A 19,539-nucleotide genomic window follows, 5' to 3' on the forward strand; every position below is an offset into this window, starting at 1 on the left:
CCCGAGCACAGGTTGGTAACTGAGACTCTGGGGCAAGAAAGCTGAGAGCTTTCGCATGAGAAACATAGGTCCGTGAAGATAAGCCTCCAAGCCCACCAGGCGTGCACACAAACACAAGTCATGTGGCTCAACTGATATAATGTCCACACCCTAGGATTTCCCTTCCAGGAACACAGTGACTTGCTTAAAACAAAGGCCCCCGCCTTCCTGTCTTTCATCTGTTTGCTGGTCTGTCCGTGTCAGGACCTGGCATGTGGGGGGAGGTGGGCTGGCAGCCCAGGGGCTCTGGGGAGGATCTCATCATAGTAGCTTCTCATCTGCAGAAGGTGCTTGACTGTCTCCCATTGGGCAGGGTGGGGTTGGATAAGGGGTGAGGTTCCCCCCATGGTTAGTAAGTAAAGGCTGGAGTGGAAACATGAACGTGGGGGCGGGGCTTGGGGACAGAGGTCCAGCCATAGGAAGTGGGGTCTGGTCTGAGATGTGCCCCTGGCTCAGGGCCCTGTTAGGCTGCTGCCAAACTCCCATGGCCACCTATTAAGCCAGAATAGATTTGTTCAGGGCCCCACATGCAGCAGGGCTGGGCTGACGGTGAGTGAGGCCATCCAAGTGCCTGCTCTGTAGCTGTAGGTGCTCAGATTTGGGGGTTGGTGCAGCGCGTCCTCCCTCTATCTGCTCAGCCCAGACCCTCCCCTGCCCTGGCCCTTCGGTCCTCAAGTGTGCAGAGCCCTGGACCTCCAGCCCACCGTGACAGTTGATCAGAGTCAAGCCATCCACATGGCAGTCAGAATGGGAACGTGGGGGGCAGGAATTGCTTGAGGTCACACCCACTAAGTGGCATTCTCTGAAATTCAGTGTCTCAGACGCCTGGAGAGCTGGCAGCCCCCTAAATGGAGGCTCTTCTGTGAAAATAGGCCATGGTGGGTCTGAGGCCAGGGGCAGGTGGGCTGGGGACCAACTGCCAAAAATAAACCTCCAGTTCACAACTACCCTGGTACCTGAGGGGATAACACCTCCTGAATACCCCTCACTTCAAGCAGCCAGAGGGTAGAGAGGCAGTGACGAGGGAGGAAGGGAGAGGCTGGGGGTCCTTGGAGGGGCTGTGCCAACAACAGCCTTCCCTATTTGGGCTCAGGCCCTTACCGAGACCAGAAGGTGGGCAATGGAAGATAGACTGCATTGCTATGAAGGCAGGGGTTGGGCAGAGCTGTAGGGGTGAGGCTGTGGCTCTGTGCTGGCAGAGGTCCCAGGATTGTAGGAACTTTTGACTCCTGCAGTCCTGGATTGGTGGGCTCTTAGACCATAAGAGGAATCTGGGTGGGACCTTTGAGGTAAACATGGTTCGACCTTGGCTACATCCCCTCTCTCCCCAGCCACACTGTACAGACATGAGAACTGAGGCCCAGAGCGAGGCAAGGGGCTGTCCAAGTTCGCCCAGCAGGTCAGAGCTGGGTCCAGAGTGCAGGGCCGGGCCCCTGTTATTGTGACGTGGTGTGGGTCTGCTCAGCTCGGCCGGTGCCAGAAGAGGCCTCGGGGCTCTGGCTTGGGAAGTAGAGCACGATGAACCAGCAGAAGATGAAGACACCTGCAGGGGGAGAGGGCATGGCTGAGCCTGGGGGCCCCACAGGGAGCTGGGCGGCCTGGTTGGCGGCGGCCCAGAGCAGAAATAGGCCCACTGTAAAAGTCCAAGGATTTATGGGAAGATCGGGCAAAAATGGAACCTGCTCCTGAAAAAGAACCAAAGAGGCATCTTGGAGTTCAGGTTGAAATATGAGGGATGACCCCCGAAAGAATGACATCACCGACAGCTTCGAGGTCCGCTCTCTCCAACCTTGACCCTCTGGGATTTCCAGAGGCTGGCTCATGTTTCTTCCTCTGGGGATGGTCTCAGGCCGCCTAATAAGGATGACTCCTGTTGCTATTAACACCGTTTCCACGCACTGAAGGCCTCCTACACTCCCCACGTGCATCATCTCCATCATTCACCATAAGGTCTGTTGGGGGCGTGTGGGATTCTTGCAACTGTACAGAAGACTGGATCCGAGGAACTGAGGGACTTGCTGGGGTCGTGAGTGGAGCCGGGATGTGAACCCAGGCCTGCCCGTCCCCAGTGCTCCCAACCACGACACCAAGCAATTTCGCGAGGCATTGGGAGCCAGCCCTGTTTCGGTGGGCTTGCCCCTGCCGGATCCAGGACATGTGGGTTCCCAGGGACTCCCCTGGATGGGATGTGACTGTGAGCCAAAGCTTGGGTAGGGGGTGTTTCTCTCACAGACCTGCTGAGAGGCTTCTTTAAGCTCTGTTCTGGGATGTGAGGACCAAAGAGGACACACGTGCAGGGAAACCTTGACCCACATCCTGGGCACCTGCCCCTTTGCTGGGATATCAGAGGAAGGGGCCCGGGGTCGGGGGGGCAGGGGACAGGTGCATCAATCATTTTCTCCACTGGTCACTTCCTGCCTCCACAGCCCCTTGGGGACCCTGTCCATGTCATGTGTCCATCACATCGCATGACCCTCCCTTCCTGGTCACAGCTGATTGGACCAGAGATGGACACCTGACTAAGATGGCCCAGATCCTTGGCTCCCCTAAGACCTGGAAGACTGAATCAGACTGTAGTCACTGGACTTGGAAGGTCATGTAGGGTCAAGGTGACCGTGTTGGGCAGACATTTGGGGCCCATGAGTAGAATGGGCTGGCGGAGGGAGAGGGATGGAGGGGGGAAGGTGAGAGGCTGCATGTGGCTCCAGAGAAAAAGGTGGAGAACGTATCTGCTTAGGTTTGGGTGGCTTTTCCTGAGCCTGGCAGCAGCTCCCATGAGGTCAGCCAGCCTTTCTGCCCTGGGGTTCTTGGGAGAGCTCTGGATATTGAAACTCAGTTGCCTTGATTTGAGCTGGTCAGCGGAATCCTGTTTCTTTGCAAACCACTCCCTCCTCACCTCCCAACACCCCTTGGTACAGAAGAGGCAGCCCACCCTGTCCTTGGTCCGGAGGCCTCACCTTGGAAGGAGTTGAACAGGGCAAAGATGTAGATGGTGGACAGGCCCAGGGGCGTGAGGATGGCCAGCCCCCATGTCATGCCCACCAGGCTCGAGAGGCCCAGCAAGGTGAGGACCCCCTTCCAGCTCTGCCGCTGCTCCTTGCCTGCCGTGGTGCTCGACAGAGTGAAGATCTTCCAGGCCACCAGGCCCAGGACCACAGCGCTGAAGAGGAAGGCGACCAGGAAGTAGCCGTGGACGGTGGCGTAGAGGGCAGAGATGCCATTTTTCTCATGGAACCAGCACCTGGTAGAGGTGGATGGCCATTGGGACGCCCTGGACTGTCTCCCCTGACTGACCTTCGATGATCAGGAAGATGCCCTTCCCTGTGTCCACCCATCAACCCCTGCCCTCCTGGGGAAGGAGCTCTCAAGAGGCTATGGGTGCAAAAAGGTCAATTTGGCCCCAAAGACATCTTTTGCTTGCCCCACATTATGTTGTAAAAAAAGTTAAAAATCGAATTCATGACCATCTTTTAAAAAGTAGGAGGTTTGGCATAAGCATCCAGATTTCTGCTTCTTTTGTAAAACCATATGCCTGGCAGCTGTCCATTAGATGGGTGTGTGATTGCCAGTCTACTGCAATCCCCACGTGGGCCATCCCATGCACTTATGTCATTGCCTACTGGAACCCTGTGGCCCCTGCATTTGAGGTCCGGGGACATGACCAGCCCCTCTTAGCATAGAGCCATGGGCCTGAGACAGACATCCTGGGCAGGGCTCAGGTCTGCTCCACCGCTCCCTGCACTGCAGGGGTGAAAGGCCCTAAAGAGCATGCCTATCATTCCTCCCCTACCCCATTGTACAGATGAGGAGACTGAGACCCAGAGACAGGATGGGTTCGCCCAAAGTCACACAGCAACTCAGAGGCAGAGCCTAGATAAGACCAGGGCTCCTGGGAATGTATGGGCAGGTTGTGTGCCCTGCACAAGGGCACCTGACTGAGGGGGCAGGTGGGGGCTGAAATCCATTTGAGCACCTGGCATGGCAGGTTGGGGATGGGGGACACTTTTAAAAATGTGTCCCAAAGTGCCATATGGGCTGGTAGTGGGCCAGGCTAGAGCAAGGCATCTTGCCTCCTGGCCTGGTTCTCTCTCCTCCTACTCAGGACCCCTCGCTCATTGCATTTCCTTTCTCCAAGCCTCAGTTTACCCCTGCGGATCTGAAGATCCTTTGCCTTGACTCACTCGCTCTCTCCTCCCAGAGTTCCCTCCTCTCCCCACCTCCCTCGGGCCTTGATACATGAAGCCAGGGACCCGACGCCACTCTTGCTCCCACAGCCGCCACTCACAGCTCCAGTGTGATCCTGCTGTCCTTGTCTCGTATGGTGTACAGGCCATAGCTGTTGGCACTCCCGGTGCCGATGACCATTAGGGCCGGCAGGCCTAGTTGGGGGAGGAGGTATGACATTGCTGGGACTCCTGTGGCATGTCCCCCTCCGCTGGCTACCTGTCCCTCAACCCCCAAGCCTTTCTGAAGGAGGGAGCCACCTCTCTCCCCTCCCTGCCCTTCAGGCCCAGCCTTCCCCTCCGCCCAGCAGGCACCACCTACCCCAGCCCACGAGGCTCAGCTTCAGAAAGTAGTGCCCGAAGTAGGTGTTGAAGACCCTGATGATGAGCAGGTAGAGGTGGAAGGCTTCTAGGACCATCCAGGTGAAGACACAGAGCAGGAAGTAGTGGAAGACGGCCCCCCGGACCCAGCAGGTGGCAGGGGATCCCTTTGGGCCACGCCCCACATTGATGAAGAAAGTTAGATTCAGGAGAAACAAGCTAATGCTCAGGGCCATGTGGATCTTGGGAGGATCTTCTGACTTGAATCTCTTCCGTGAGAACCTGGGGGAGAAGGGCCAGTGAGAGGCTGCAAAGGGCCGAAGCATCAGGGGCCTCTCCATCCCACCTCCTCTGTTCCACCCTTGCCATCCCAGAGTGGGTGCCCCCAGGAGTCCTCTCATGGCCTCAGACCCTGCTAGCCCCCCAGCTGCTGCTGGCCTCGTACCTCAACTCCATGCTTTAGCCAGACTGCATAACTTGCAATTCCCCGAATGCATTCTGCTTTCCCTGCCTGGTTTTGAAATCGTACTAGAGGTATAGAGTTACAGAAAATGTCATCTTTGGGGAAAGCTGGATAAAGAAAGCATGGGATTCTAGGCACTATTTTCACCACTTCCTGTTAGTCTACAATTATTAAAAAATATTTTAAAGACTTCAATTCTGGGACTCAGTTTAGGATATTAACTGCCTAGGCAGTTAAGAAACTATGATGCAAGCCTGGGGCTCCCCAAGGTCCCCAAGTATGGAGAAACTTCTGACATGACTGACAAAGGAGAGAGCAAAGCATGAGAAGCAGAGAGAGGCCAACTCCCAGACACATGGTCCTGGATCCAACCGCACCTGAAGTGAGCCCACCTTGGGTTTTTCAGTTCCATGACTCACACATTCCTTATTATGTTTAAGCCCATTTGAGTTGAGTTTCTGTCACTGGTAACTGAAATGGCCCCAACACATTTCAGCCTCAAAACCCATTTTATAGATGAGGAAACTAAGGTTTGGAGAGGATATCAATATAATGTTGCACAACCAAGGTGCCTTTGACCCTGCACCGCTGCTGCCTTTGAGGACAGGAGGGAGTGGGGATGGGTCACCCACCTCAGGGCAGCATAGAAGACAATGGTGAAGGCCAGAAAAATCATGGAGGCTCCACAGCCAACCTGGGAAATCCGTGTGAGGGCCTGCACGGTGACCTTGTCCAAGACCGGCCTCTGTGGGCAAATCCCCAACCAGGACCCCATCAGTTGGAGGCCAGGCCCACTTACCCCCAAAGGGCCTGGCTCCTGCCAGGAAGCCCCCCTCCCTGGGACAGGAGCCTGGGCACCTCCAGAACTGCTGGGATCAGGATGGGTGGGCTGTTACCAGCAGCAGCGCAAAGAAGGTCAGGTGGTCACAGCGGCAGACAGTCCCCTTGGCCCGGACCTCCGTGGAGCAGCCCTTGGAAGACCAGTCTCCTGCTGACCCTGGAGAGGAGGGGAGGAGATTGTAAGGGAGAGGAGGGAGGGCAAAAGGAAGAGAAAGGACCAGGGAGGAGGGGAGGGAACAAAGAGGAGGGAGGAGAGGGGAGGGGCCCTGCGGGTAGAGCCCTGCACCCCTGAGGGAGCCCATACCCTCCCGCCTGTCTTACAGAGAAGGTCCTCCAGGCCCTACCTTTAGTCACATCCCAGGATACACAGGTGAGGGTCATGTTCTGAAACCAGAGGACGGGAGTCAGGGGAGAGGCAGGGGGAGGTTGGGAGAGGGGAGAGGAGAGTGTGGGAGGGCAGAGGGAAGGGACAGCATGCTCTGTTGTCTTAGCAGGCGTGTGCATTAGGTAGAAACAAGGCTCACCCCGTGGTCACATAGGAACACCAAGCACACCATCTGATGGCCCCTGGGTCGGCGCGTGAGGGGCGCGGGTATGCTGAGGGCAGTGGGTGGGAGGGTCGCATGTCTGTGGGTGGATGTGTCATGCCAGGTGCATGCATGTGGGTGTGCCAGGTCCTGCGTCTGCCTCTGTGAGCATGTGAGTAGAATGGTTCCGGGGTCCTGTGGGCATATGTGCACAGAGTGGGCATGCGTCCCTGGGCACAGTTGTGTGGTGTGCATGGTCCTAATGGCTGCTCCTGGGTGGACGTGGAAGGTGGGCAGTGCAGAGTCCTGTGCATGTCTGTCCAGGGGCCCAGGGGTGCCCACTGAGTAATTGCCAGGCTGGGGTGGGGGACTCACAGGAGGCTGATGCTGGTGGGAGAAGGTGATCTCCAAAGGCTCTTTCAGCCCCGTGACACGCATGCGGCCCAAACTCAAGCCCACCAGGCGGTTGTTCAACACGTTGCCGTCATTTTCCAGGCTGAGCTGGGGGCCCTGTGGAGGGAGATGGGGGAGGCCTGGCTGTGGAAGGGGCTGTCCCAACTCAGTTGTGGCAAGGGTTCCCGGGAACTTCCAGGACCTGTGGCCCTTGCCTGGAGGGCAAAGTCTGAGACAAGGGAGCCAGGGGACCAAGGATTTAGGGTGACATCCTCTCTGCTGTTCCCTATAGTTTCTGGCCTGGGCTGGGCCAGAGCGGGTCCTACACTCCAGGCAAAGCCAGGCACCCAGCAGCTCTCCAGCCCTGTCCCCCAGGGCTCCTCTGCCCTCTTAAGTGGAGGGGCACAGGGCCAGGAGAAAAATCAGCCCGTAAATGGAGGGCGGTGGGTGCCTGCAGGGGGTGAGCACTTGGCTACACAAGCACTTAAGTGTACATATGTCTGCATAGGAGCAGATACATGCCTCTGGGACACACGTGGGATACATCTGAAGGGGCATGGGTACACCTGCTCATGTGGACTGTGTGCACCAGGAACAGGAAAGGACATGCATGCTTGTGCATGCGCAGGGACCCACCGGGACACAGGCTCACTTGGAATACACATGCAAGCCCAAGGGCGCTGGTGTGCAGGGTCCGAATATCTGGGTGCATGGACCCGTGTAAGTCTGAGGTCCACGAACTCTAGAGACCGGGGTCTGGGATGCCCTGGGCTGCTTGAGAAACACTCTCAAGCTCGTCCCCTCCTCCATCGCCCTCAGGCTCCACAGGAACAACTCCACAGAGGGGAAGCATTGCCCAGTCAACCTCAGGGCTGCCCTGAGCCTCCACCCGCTTCTCCTCACCTTGAACAGGTTCCCCTGCCCGATGTCCAGGACAGATACGGCCAAGCGGACCTCCGGCCTGCTGCCCTGCAGGGATGCAAACAGGCTCCTGGGCAGCCGGACTCTGTCAGGGAACTTGTGCTTGTCCTCCGTCACCTGCTCCGGAATCTGTAACCACAGACCCAGTGGCTCCTTCTTGACCAAAGGATTTCAGACCCCAACACATGTCCTGCCACTCCCTTGTGGGGAAGGGAAACTGAGGCACACCGGGTGGAGGGGTGGCACCTGAGGACCTTAGCTCTGAGAGGCAGGACATCCCGGAACACAGCACAAGCTCTGCTCTGTCCAGGCTGTGAGCTCCCGGACAAGTCACGGCACCCATGGAGCCTCAGTTTTCCCAGTATGGAGAATGGGGGTAGCAAGGTGCCTGCAGGGCCACCTGTGAGGCTGGAGGTGGGCTGAGAAGAGACGACACCTGGACGAGCTCAGTTTGCAGGTGTGAGGGAGGGGCAGCTGCACTGTGGCCAGGTCCCAACAACCCTGTGGTGCTACGTGATAGTGTCTGGCTTCTGACTCGGGAGGAAGTGGAAGGAATAAGTCCCCAGGACGGGAGGTGATGAGGGCTGCAATGGGGGACACGAGCAGTCACACTGAATGGGATTTCCACCCCTGCTCCCAGAAAACAAATTCTGTAAAAGTCAAGAAGGCTCAAAAAATGAAAGTCACTTTCACTGGGACTTGCAAAGCGTGTCTCGTTCATGCTCGGACCTCACTGCTCCCCGGGAGCTGCTGCCCAATCCCGCCAGGCCCTGCCTCCCAAGCATCCCACGCACAGAGGAGCAGGGGAGCCAAGAGTTGGAGCCGAGGGCTCCAGCTTTCTCCTTCCCAGTCCGGACCCTTGCCAGGAGGACACGTGGCTGATTTCTGGGGCCAGTGCGTACCCCACGCAGGGGGCTCTGCTGATTAGGTGGCATAACAAAGGGTGGAGAAAGGCCCTATCCATCTTCCATCTCCCCTTCTCCAGGCAGGCCTTAAAGTTCCTCTTGCCTGCTGCCTGACCTACTGCCCACGGCTTCGTTCCTTAAGGGGCTGTGCCCTCGCCATGCCAAGCATTCCCTGTGAATCATCTCATTTGCTCCTTTGATAACCTTGAAATTGGACAAATATTGCCATCGCTTTACTGAGGGGGAAACTGAGGCTAAGATCACAACAGTGCTCCTGGGTGGAAGAGCTCATGGGAAACTCAGACTTTGGAGAAGGTATAGAGTCCATTTGACAGATAAGGACTCCAGGGGCTCCCACTCTCGTGAGGTGGTGGGTGCCAAGGACTAGAACTCAATCTCCTCGCTCTCAATTCAATGATCTTCCAAACGCCTCACCCCAGAAACCTGGATAATCTGTTACCAGGATCTGCTCATCCGATTCACTCGCCAGCAAGGCGGCAGAGCCCTACCTAAAGGGACATAGGCGGGCTGTTTTGATGGGCACCAAGCACCCCCATGACTCTCTCAGAATTCTGAAAAGCACCCTGCCAGCCAGCAGGGACAGGGGACTCTTCACCTGAGAGGGGCTCAGAGAGAAGTGCAGGTCTTCTGAGATGTTGGTGCTGACGTTCTTGAGAGAAGTCTTCAGAAAAGGCAGATCCACTGGCTTGTTTGGACTGTTCTCCACCAGATAGGTCTCGTAGTTCAGCCAGTATCTGCAAGGGGCCAGGGGGTCAGGGGCAATGTAGGGCCTTGCAAGCTGAGTCCCCCACTCACCTGGCCCCCAGCCTGGATGAAAGGAGGAGAGAGACCATGGGCAGTGATCATCAGGCTCTTAGGGTAGGAGGAGTGACCCAGGATAGCTTCTCTTGGGAGCACCAAGGAGAAGAGGGGTGGCGCGGGGGCAATCCAAGCTTGTCCCGAGGGGTTCCAGCCAGCAGTCCCTCAGCATTTCACTCGTTCGTCTTTTTGTGATATAATCCATAGAACATAAAATGTACAATTCCTTTCCAAAAGGAAACCCTGTACCATTAAGCAGTCACTCCCTTCCCTCCTCCCCTAGACCCCTGGCAGCCACTAATCTGCTTTCTGTCTCTATACATTTGTCTATTCTGGATATTTTATGTAAGTGGAATTAGATCGCATCTGGTCTTTTGTGCCTGGCTTCTTTTACTTAGCATAGTGTTTTCAAGGGTCATCTGTGCTGTAGCATGTTTCAGTACGTCATTCCTTTTTATGGATGAGTAATATTCCATTGTAAGTGGGTATCACATCTTGGTTATCCATTCATCCATCGAGGGACATTTGGGTTGCTCCCATGTTTGGGCTATTGCCAATAGGGCTGCTATGAACACTCACATACAAGGTTTTTGTTTGAAGACCTGTTTTCAGTTCTTTTGGGTACATACCTAGGAGTGAGGTTGATGGGTCACGTGGTAATTCTACGTTTAACTTCTTGAGGAGCTGTCAGGCTGTTTTCCACAGCAGCGGCACCATTTACATTCCCATAAACAACGTATTTCTTCATATACTTGCCAATAGCTATTTTTCGCTTTGTTTTTCATTGTAGCCATCCTAGTGGGTGCACAGTGGCATCTCATTGTGGTTTTAATTTGCACTTACCTAATGTGTAATGATGTTGAGTGTATTTTTATACGCTTGTTTGTCTTTGTATGGAGTAATTCCTCTGAGTATTTAAAACTGTGGGATGATAATTGTGCGGCGTGAGTGAACACATCGTATTTGTTGAGTACTAACTGCATACTAGGAATTCAGTCTTTGGAGACTGAGCTGTATGGAAACTGACTTATGGGAACTGAGTCATCAAACCACACAGGACAGAGAAGTTCATTGGAATTAATTTTCCCGCAGCTCCCTTGCCTCAGCTAAAATATCAGGGTGAGGCAAGCCTGTGCGCTCTCCGTGGTCCTGAAACTTCACTGAGCACCAGGGTTTCCTTTCCTAAACCTGGGGTCCTAAGATCTGCTGGCCAGGTTAGGGCTGAGATAGCAATGGGGGGGGGGGGGGGGGGGGGCAGACACAGCCAGATCGAGGCTGTTGGAAAGGTGCAGCTGTGGAGAGCTTGCAGGGAAGACAACAGGGGGGTTTTATTTTGACATCATTTTTGAACCAAGGGAAAACCCCCCCAAAGAAACCACAGAAAAAATATTGTGTAACATAAGGAGTAAGCCATGCACATATATGCAGATGTGCTTCGGGGCCAATTAGAACATCATCAAGCCAGAAATAGTGGGGCGAGGTTCTCCAAATCCATTGATTGAACTGCGTCAAGTCTAGCTTTTATTTACCTATTAAAAAACCTAAACAAACAAGCATTGTGATTCATTGTTACCAAATAAAATAGTGAATTGTGTAATTTTATTTCATTATATATATATATATATATATATATATATATATATATATATTTTCACCTTATGCACTTAAATTCCTTGGCCTCATAAAACAGCTCATCTGGTTCTCAGAGCACTTTAAAAATTATTTTAGTTGTGAAATATAACACATTCAAAAAGTCTAAAGCATAGATATACCAATGAATTTTTAATTATGACATTGACACCCATTTAAGCATCATCTTCTTTGCCTGCTATTAATATAGTTACTCAGATTTCTTTTGTTTCATGTCTGCCTAATACATATCTTTCCACATTGTGCTTGTTTATTTTTCTCCCGTGGTAAGTGGTATGACATTAAACAACTTGTCTTTTACCTTGGAGGGGATATCTTGACATTCTCCAGACATCTGAATGCCCAGAAAATTCAATAAGGTGATGGGTCCCTGAATTCTTATGAGGTTTATCTCTCACGCTCTAGTTCACATATGTCTTCCTAAGGCATCTTAAATACATGCCACTTTCTGCTCATCAAATCTAATCAGCATAATGCTGTCAATATAGTGAACTAGTGATGCTTTCTGGAATGTCAAGATTAATAAGGTCTCTGTGAGCTATATGATGACAGCGATGAGAACCAACACAGCCCCGAGGAAACACTGGGACAGAATATCGTTGGCTCTGTCAAGTACAGATAAACTGCTTCGGTAGTTCTTGAAAATTGGTACGGAGAAAAAAGTATTAGCCATGGAAGAGCTGCATACAAATTGCCAGGGGCTGTGTTGATTTATTTAAGTAAACATATTCATCGGGTCAGCAGCTGCAATCGGACTCCCCATGTGGTTAAGTTTGTGATGGTCCACAGTCATGCTCCAAGGCCCACCTGACTCCTGGTGAGTTAAATGGAGCTGGGGTAGGTAGCACCACCCCCTGCTTCTTGCAGATCTCTCATGGTGGCATTAATCTCTGCCACCACGTAGTTTTGTTTCTGGGTTACTATCTTGGGAGAAGACATTCCGGGAGCTTCCACTTAGCTCTTCAGTGGAATGCCCTCCCAAAAGCAATCAATGGAGAAAGCATTGTGTTCAACAAATAGTGCCAACACAATTAGATATCCAGAGGTAAAAGTAGTAGTAATAATAATATAAAGTTAGACATTTATCTCACACTGTGCACAAAAAATTAACTCCAAGCGTATAACCTGGTTATAAGAGCTAACCCTATATACTTGTAGAAGAAAACTTAGGAGAAAATCTTTGTAACTGTGGGCTAGATAAAATTTTTTTTTGATATGACAGCAAATATACACACAAATTTAAATTGGATTTCATCAAAATTAAATGTTTTGAGCTTCAAAATATATCATTAGGAAAATAAAATACAAGACATACATGGGGAGAAAGTATTTGCAAAGTACACATCTGATTAAAAAAAATTGTATCCTAAATATTACAGAATTGTTAAAACTCAATGACAAGAAGACAACCCAATTTTTTTAAAGGAGGAAAAGATTTGAATAGTTATTTCACCAAGGAAAAGATATAAGTGGCTAATAAGCACATGACAAGAGGCTCAACATCATTAGTCATTTGTGGAGAGCAAATTAAAACAACACTGAGCTCTCACTTCACACCCACTGGAATGGCTATAACCAACAAGACTGCCAACATCGCAAGAATGTGCTGAAACCACAGCTCTCCTACACTGCCAATGAGAAAACAAATGACACAGCTGCTATGAGAAACGGTAGGGCAGTCCTTTATAAAGCTAAACATATCTTTACTATATACGCTAGCAATTCCGTTCCCGGGTATCTACCCAGAACAAATGAGAGATGTGAATTCAAACGTTCATGGCAGACTTATTTGTAATACCCCCAAACCGGGAACAACCCAAACTTCCAGCCATTGGTGAATGTACAAACAAAAGGTAGCATATCTCCATCTGGTGGAATATTACTCAGTAGTAAAAAGGAACAAGCTATTGATATGAGCTAAAATATGAATAAAAATAAGAAATGTTATGACAAGTTACAGGAGCCAGACTCAAAAGACACCACGTTGTATGGTTCTCTTATATAAAATGCCCAGAAAAAGCAAATCTCTGGAGTAGAAAGCAGATCAGTGGTTGATTGTGGCTGGATAAGGGAGGAGGGATGGATTGCAAATGGGCACAGGGCACTTCGTAAACTATACAAAGTCGGGTTTGTATTTGGTGGCCTTAGTGGTGGGGAGAGGAGTGAAGAAACAAACCTGGCCATGGGAAGGGCCTCAAATAAAAAGCTGATTTCCCCTCCAGCCATCTTCCAGAATACTAACACTGCATAGTCTGAGAGGCACTAGCTAAGCTGAAAACTCTGAAAAGCACAGCAGAGTTTTTTCCACAGCCTTTTACTTTCTTTTAGTGGGTGGTAGAGGTCAAGGTGAATGGTAAAGCAATAAAGCTTTGAGAAGAAAACATAGAAGAGTATATTCGTGATCTTGGGGTAGGCAGATGTTTCATAAAGAGACCCCAAAAGCATTAACCGAAAAGTAAAATTCTGATATTTTTGCATTATATTAAGAATGTCCATCCTTAGTCAAAAGATAGCACTAAGAGAATGAAAAGGGACCCCTCAGTAGGGAGAATATATTTGTGTGTGTATATTTGCTGAGACATGGATCCGGAATACATAAAGAACCCGTAAAACTCACTAAAAAAATTTCAAACAACCCCACAGAACAACCATCAAAAGATTTAAAAGGGCACTGCACAAAGGGGACATCGTAATGTCCGATAAAAGTACAAAAGGTATTAAACTTCAACAGTCATCAGGGAAATGTAATGAAAATCACTCCGCGTTATAGCACAAACCTGCCAGAATGGCTAAAATGAAAAAGCAGACAATACCAAGTGTTTGCAAGGATGTGGAGCCACTAGAACTAACTAATACTGATCATGGGGGTGAAATTGGAAAACTGCTTGGCAGTTTCTACTAAAACTAATCACATGTCTACCCTGTGACTCATGAACTCCACTCCTAGAAATACTGTAGTCCAATCGGATTGCTATCCTAACACCCAATCTAAGAACACACTCTTTTCATTCACTTTTTCAACAAATATGTGTTGAGTGACAACTATGACTCTGCCCTGAGTATCCCAGAAGAATTATGGGCAACTTTGATTGGAAGGGAGGAGAGGGGAGAGAGGCAAATAAATTTTTGGCGATGACTCTTGGAGATGTTTTATCCTAAGCCCTTTCCTCTCCCTCAGTGCAATGTCTCTTTGTCTCTTGGTCTCTTGGTTTTATTGAATCTACATCATATAATCTCTAATCCGTCCCTCCTTTTTAGGTGCACAGTGCCAATTGTTGTTGGTGGTGTTAGTGGTCCATCCCTCACTCTTACCCAGACTACTGTACTCCCATAATACCTGGTCACATCTCATCCTGCATCACCACCCTTGTATCCTTCCCTGAAGCCTGAGCAATCTTTCTAAAATGTAAATTGACCATGCTCTTCTATTGAAAATACAGCATGGCCCTGCTCCCTCTGACATTGGTGTAGCTTACACAACCCTTCATACTTATCTTTTCAGTTCTATCCCCACCCCACCCCACCTCCATCCCCAGCACTTTACTCTTTCACAGGTCAAAGTACTGTAGTTCTTTCTCAATACTCCCTGAAGTTCTGTTGCCTGTATTTCCTAACATTGCTTGGGTCCAGCTGGAGAACTCCTATGCAAACTTCAAAGCCCTTTCATGGCTTCCCTCCTCTATGAAGCCTTGGCAGACTTTTTTTCCTTTGAGCCAATGCGATACCTTGTCCCCCCTTTTGTAGGACCACACTCTAGAGTCATCATCATTTGGGCCACAACTCCCAATGGCGGGGACAGGAGCTGATTTATCTCTGTAGTCACTGAATCAGAGGAGTCTCAGGGTCAGGGACAATGTGAATGTCAAACAACAAGGTGGAAGGGCGAGATGGGAGCAGCATTTTCTGGGGTTATGGGGCTGATAGCTCCATTTTTCCCTCCTCCCCACCCTGGCAGGACCCCAGATTCCTGCTCCAGCTCAGAGGGCCGAGTTACCTCTGCAAGTTTCCCAGATCACAAGATTCTTTCTCCAGTTGCCCGCACTTTGTGAAACACTGAGCAGTGCTCACAAGGTCGAAGACTTCATAATGGCCCTCATTGATGAGCCCTCGGCAGACGTTTCTCGACTCCTCAGGGTGTGTTGTCTGCTTAGATTTGTTCTTGAAATCTTTCTCACCTAAGGGAAGGATGTAGAGTGTGAAGGGACAGCAAGGCTCCAGAGTCTGGCAGTGTGGGCTGGAATCCCAGCTGCGTCCATCCACACTGACTGCACTTCAGCTGGACTCATACCTTCCCTGGGGCTCGGGTCCAAGGTGAAAGGAGATACTACCCCCCGTTTTACAGGGCCAGTGGGATATTTTGGAGAAAGTGTGTACAAAGGGCTTGGCCATGTGGCTCTGTAGATAAGAGGTTTAATATGTTAGTAGTAGTACCCTTTACCACCTCTTCCAGGGAGTCTGCTTGGCTTTTTACAGTTGTTCTACATCAGACTTTCCAAAGCCCTTGCAACTGTGGCCTCATGGATGTATACTGGCCTTGGCTTGCTTCATTCTCCAGCATCCCCATTACAATCCTCACAGCTACCTGCTAGGTCAGTAGAGAGTACAGCAAACTGAGGCCCCTAGAACGCAGTGACTTGAGCAAGGTTCGATCCCTGGCTCTAGCTGGGGTGCGGGCGCAGGCGCAGGTGGGAGGCAACACATCAATGTTTCTTTCTCTCTCTTTCTCTCTCTCTCCCCCTCTCTCCCTCCCTCCCACTCTCTCTAAAAATCAAAGGAAAAAATATCCTCAGGTGAAGATTAACAACAACAACAACAACAACAATATTTTAGAGTGGGTTTTATGATGCTCAGATGGATGGATGTGTGACAATGCCATAGGTGGTTTATAAAGGAACTTTGAATTTCTGTTGGATTATAAAAATACTTGTGGTAGATGAGCATGTACCTAATATGATCCACATTTGCTTTTTAAATAGAAGAGGGAGAGAAAGAGAGAAAGAGGGAAGAAGGAAAAGTGAGGAGGGAAGGGGAAGGAGGTCAAAGGAGGGGAAGGAAGGGAGGGGAGGAAGTTGTCGGCTCCGGCTCCGTGGGAAATGCCGTTCTCTGCGGGCCAGGGGTTAGGAACGGTGCCGCGTGGGTGTTAACAGAGCCTCCCTGCTGGCCTGTGGTCAGCTGCAGTGCAATCATGTATGTGAGCCGTTGACAAGCATCTAATGCAGAGATTATTAAATAGCATTTTTTGTGATTATTTCTGGAAGGCATTGGAAGCATTTTGCCCACACAGGGAGACCTGAAGCAGGCCTGTGTGCGGAGGGGGCCACCTCACCCCTGCAGAACTGCCTGACACTTCTCTATTCTGCTCTGCCCCAGAGGCTGGCCTCGGAGGATCACCCCAATCTACATTCAAATGGGGAGTGGGCTGAAGGTCAGAGGGCAGGAGGAGGGCAGGTTGCTACTTGCCGCTCCTCCTGCCCCTACGGCCCCTCCCCACGGCTCTCCACCAGGGACCTGCTTTTCTTTCCCACAATCACAGCCTCCCTGGCCTGTAACCCCCTTCTTGGTTCCCCTACCCCTTCTCACACCTTTGTAAAGTGGCTCTTTATTAGAGTGTGTCTGCCTCCTGCTGGGCCCTCATCATGCCCTGGGCTCCTTCGAAGGCCCTCACCCCACCCCACCCCACCCCTAACCCCTGTCCCCACCCCCGCCCCGGTCTCACTGCTTGGCAGTTTCTACTAAAGCTAATCACGTCTACCCTGTGACTCACAAACTCCACTCGTAGAAACACTGTAGTTCATTCCTCCTCAAATACTGTAGTGAGCCCATTGAGGGCAGGGACCATGTGCTGTACCAGCCCAGGGCCTGGCACTGCGTAGAGGGCGCCATTGGTGCTTCAGGAATGAATGAACGAATGAGTGAATGAGCAAATGAGAGATTAGCCCATAAATATACACAAGGGAAGGAGTCTTACCTCTAGATATAAACCTCCTGAGGCTCCTCACTCTATTCCAAGGCTGGGCTTTGCCTGAACCAGACCACCCACGTCACCACAGGGTAAATTTTGCCACTTGGGGGAGCCTTGAAGGCCCAGCCAGAGAATTACAGCTTTGGTGAAGGGCCCAGGGTCCTTGGGATGCCCAGTGAGACCGCAGGACAGCCACCATTGGTTATTAAGTGAATTAACCCATCAAGGGTTGCCTGGCGGCCTCCTTGACAGCAGGCCCTCCCAGCCACCAGAAGGACAGCACTGCCGGTTTTCACCCTTTTTTGAGCTGGGGACTGGACTTAGCACTTCGCTGAATCTCCCAACATTTGAAAAGAAGAGGGTTCATTGAAGCCTAAAGCGGTTAATCCACGTGCCCAAAGCCACAGGACCCCATGTGAACAGACACAGCGGGGACAGGCACACGGGCCACTCACTGGCGAGTTGGCGAAGCACTGAGATGACGGCAGTGGGCGGGAAGCACCCCTCTGCCTGAGGGATTGCCACAGACTTCCCGGCGCAGCGAGAAAGTAAGTGAGAGCCGGCCAGGTGGACAGCTTTCCCGGGAGAAAGGCCAGCTGGAGAAGAGCTTGTCCGGGGCCCACCTGTGTCCCAGAGCCAGGCCTGTCAGGAGCCACAGTCCAGGTGGGAGAGTGGGGAGCACTGTCCACGCTCCTTCCATCTCCGGGGCACTGCGGGGAAGTAAAGGGGACCCAAGGCCCATGCGGACCAAAGTTTATCAGGATGGCGCCTGACTTAAGGACATTAGAGAAGGTGGCCAGACCTTCAGCGTGGGCTCCTTGACAGGCCCCAGGCGCCCCCACTCCTTACCCATCCTGTCCCTGTCACTGGGTCTCCCGGGCTTGGCGGGAGGGAATAAGGAGCCAGGTGCTTACCTGAAGCCAGGAGCAGGAGGAGTGGGAGAAGCAGGACCTCCAGGGCCCTGGGTGGCACCATCCTTCGCCAGCCTTGCCCGCACTGGTCAGAGCCTTGTGGCTATGTGTCCTCTGGTCCCAGACTCTGCACAGCCCTTCTGCCCCCACCCTCCGCTGCAGCTTCAGAGCTTCCTGTGGCCTCTTTGTAACTCTTCCTGCTCCATGGCGCCATCGGTTGGGTTGTGAAAGGTGTGGGGAACTGGGCTGTGCTCCCAGTCTCACCCTATTCTGCGACCACCTGCAGAGGGAGACAGACTCGGCAGGAGCTACTGAGCCCACCCAGGGACGCAGCTCCAGGCCCTGCCTGGGAGGGTGCAGTGGGGCTGGGGTCCAGTGGCCACAGAGGCCTCTCCCAGGAGCAGACCCCTGGGGCGTGGTGATGAACACAGGCTTTGGAGTCAGGCACACCTAGCTCAGGCCTTCCTCTTACAAGCTGGGGGCCTCTGTGAGCCTCTGTTTCCTCCTCTGTAAAGCATAGAGCAGTGGGCTGTCTCCCAGGACTGGGTCAGAGTTTGAGGAGACCCATAACACGCTGGGCACACAGCCTGGGGGCAGCAGTGAGGAGGGAGACACGGATGGCATTCATGCTCTCTTGCTCACGCCTCTGGTTTGAACAAGGCCAGGCTCAAATCCACGCCTGCCAGGGGCCTAGGAGAAGAGAAAGAGCTGGCCCAGGGACCCTGGCCCTTTCCCACCAGGCTGGGTAACAGGAGAGGCTGGATGGGAGGGGGCAGGGACAAGAGCACTGGCTCTGGGGATTGGCCAGGCCTGGCTGACGTCTGCCCTGGCCACTTCCTGGCTGGAGGAGCTTTCCCAGGCTGGAGGAGCTTTCCCAGGCTGGAGGAGCTTTCCCAGGCTGGAGGAGCTTTCCCTGGCTGGAGGAGCTTTCCCAGGCTGGAGGAGCTTTCCCAGGCTGGAGGAGCTCTCCCTGGCTGGAGGAGCTCTCCCAGGCTGGAGGAGCTCTCCCTGGCTGGAGGAGCTTTCCCTGGCTGGAGGAGCTTTCCCAGGCTGGAGGAGCTTTCCCCAGCTGGAGGAGCTTTCCCCAGCTGGCCCTTACTCTGAGCCTCTCAGAGGCATGTGGAGAACTCAGGAGATGGTGCCTGTGGAATTGCTCCAGTTAGTTTGCATGGCCATTATCGTCATGATCGTTTTATGATTATCAGTACTGTGAAATCGTTGTCATCATGGCCCAGCCAGTCACGGGGGCCCAGGCAGGAAGTCAGGGCAGCAACACACATGGGGTGTGGCATGAAGGAAGGGAGGGGCTAGCCACTTAGTCCCCAAATCTGGTGGCCCCAGGGAGGCTTGGCATGGTTCCACCGCCGCTTTGAGATCAGAAGGTAAAGGGCAACTCTCCCAGAAGGTGCGTGTCACCAGTATCCCCCTCCAGCTTACAGAGCTAGGCCTACTCTCCTCAAATGTGATTTCTTGGGCCAGTGAATTTTTTTGGATTGGCCAAATTTTTAAAATCAAAGGATTTGACATCACCACAATCTGGATTCCTCATTTCTCATAAAGGGCAG

General features: G+C 52.1%; 1 protein-coding gene across 1 annotated transcript; it reads right to left on the minus strand.

Moving 5' to 3' along the window:
- Positions 1–1,475: 1,475 nt before the first annotated feature.
- Positions 1,476–18,038, minus strand: ADGRG3 (adhesion G protein-coupled receptor G3). The gene is made up of 12 exons (XM_016206537.2): positions 17,978–18,038; positions 15,096–15,276; positions 9,249–9,387; positions 7,710–7,856; positions 6,789–6,923; positions 6,231–6,270; positions 5,943–6,043; positions 5,679–5,791; positions 4,585–4,865; positions 4,325–4,418; positions 2,997–3,280; positions 1,476–1,582 (listed from the first exon to the last, which is right to left on the minus strand). The coding sequence occupies exons 1-12, from the start codon at positions 18,036–18,038 to the stop codon at positions 1,476–1,478; spliced, it is 1,683 nt and encodes a 560-aa protein (XP_016062023.2).
- Between the last annotated feature and the right edge of the window lie 1,501 nt (positions 18,039–19,539).

The sequence above is a fragment of the Miniopterus natalensis genome, chromosome 18 (genome assembly GCF_054644295.1).
Source record: "Miniopterus natalensis isolate mMinNat1 chromosome 18, mMinNat1.hap1, whole genome shotgun sequence".
Taxonomy (NCBI): domain Eukaryota; kingdom Metazoa; phylum Chordata; class Mammalia; order Chiroptera; family Miniopteridae; genus Miniopterus; species Miniopterus natalensis.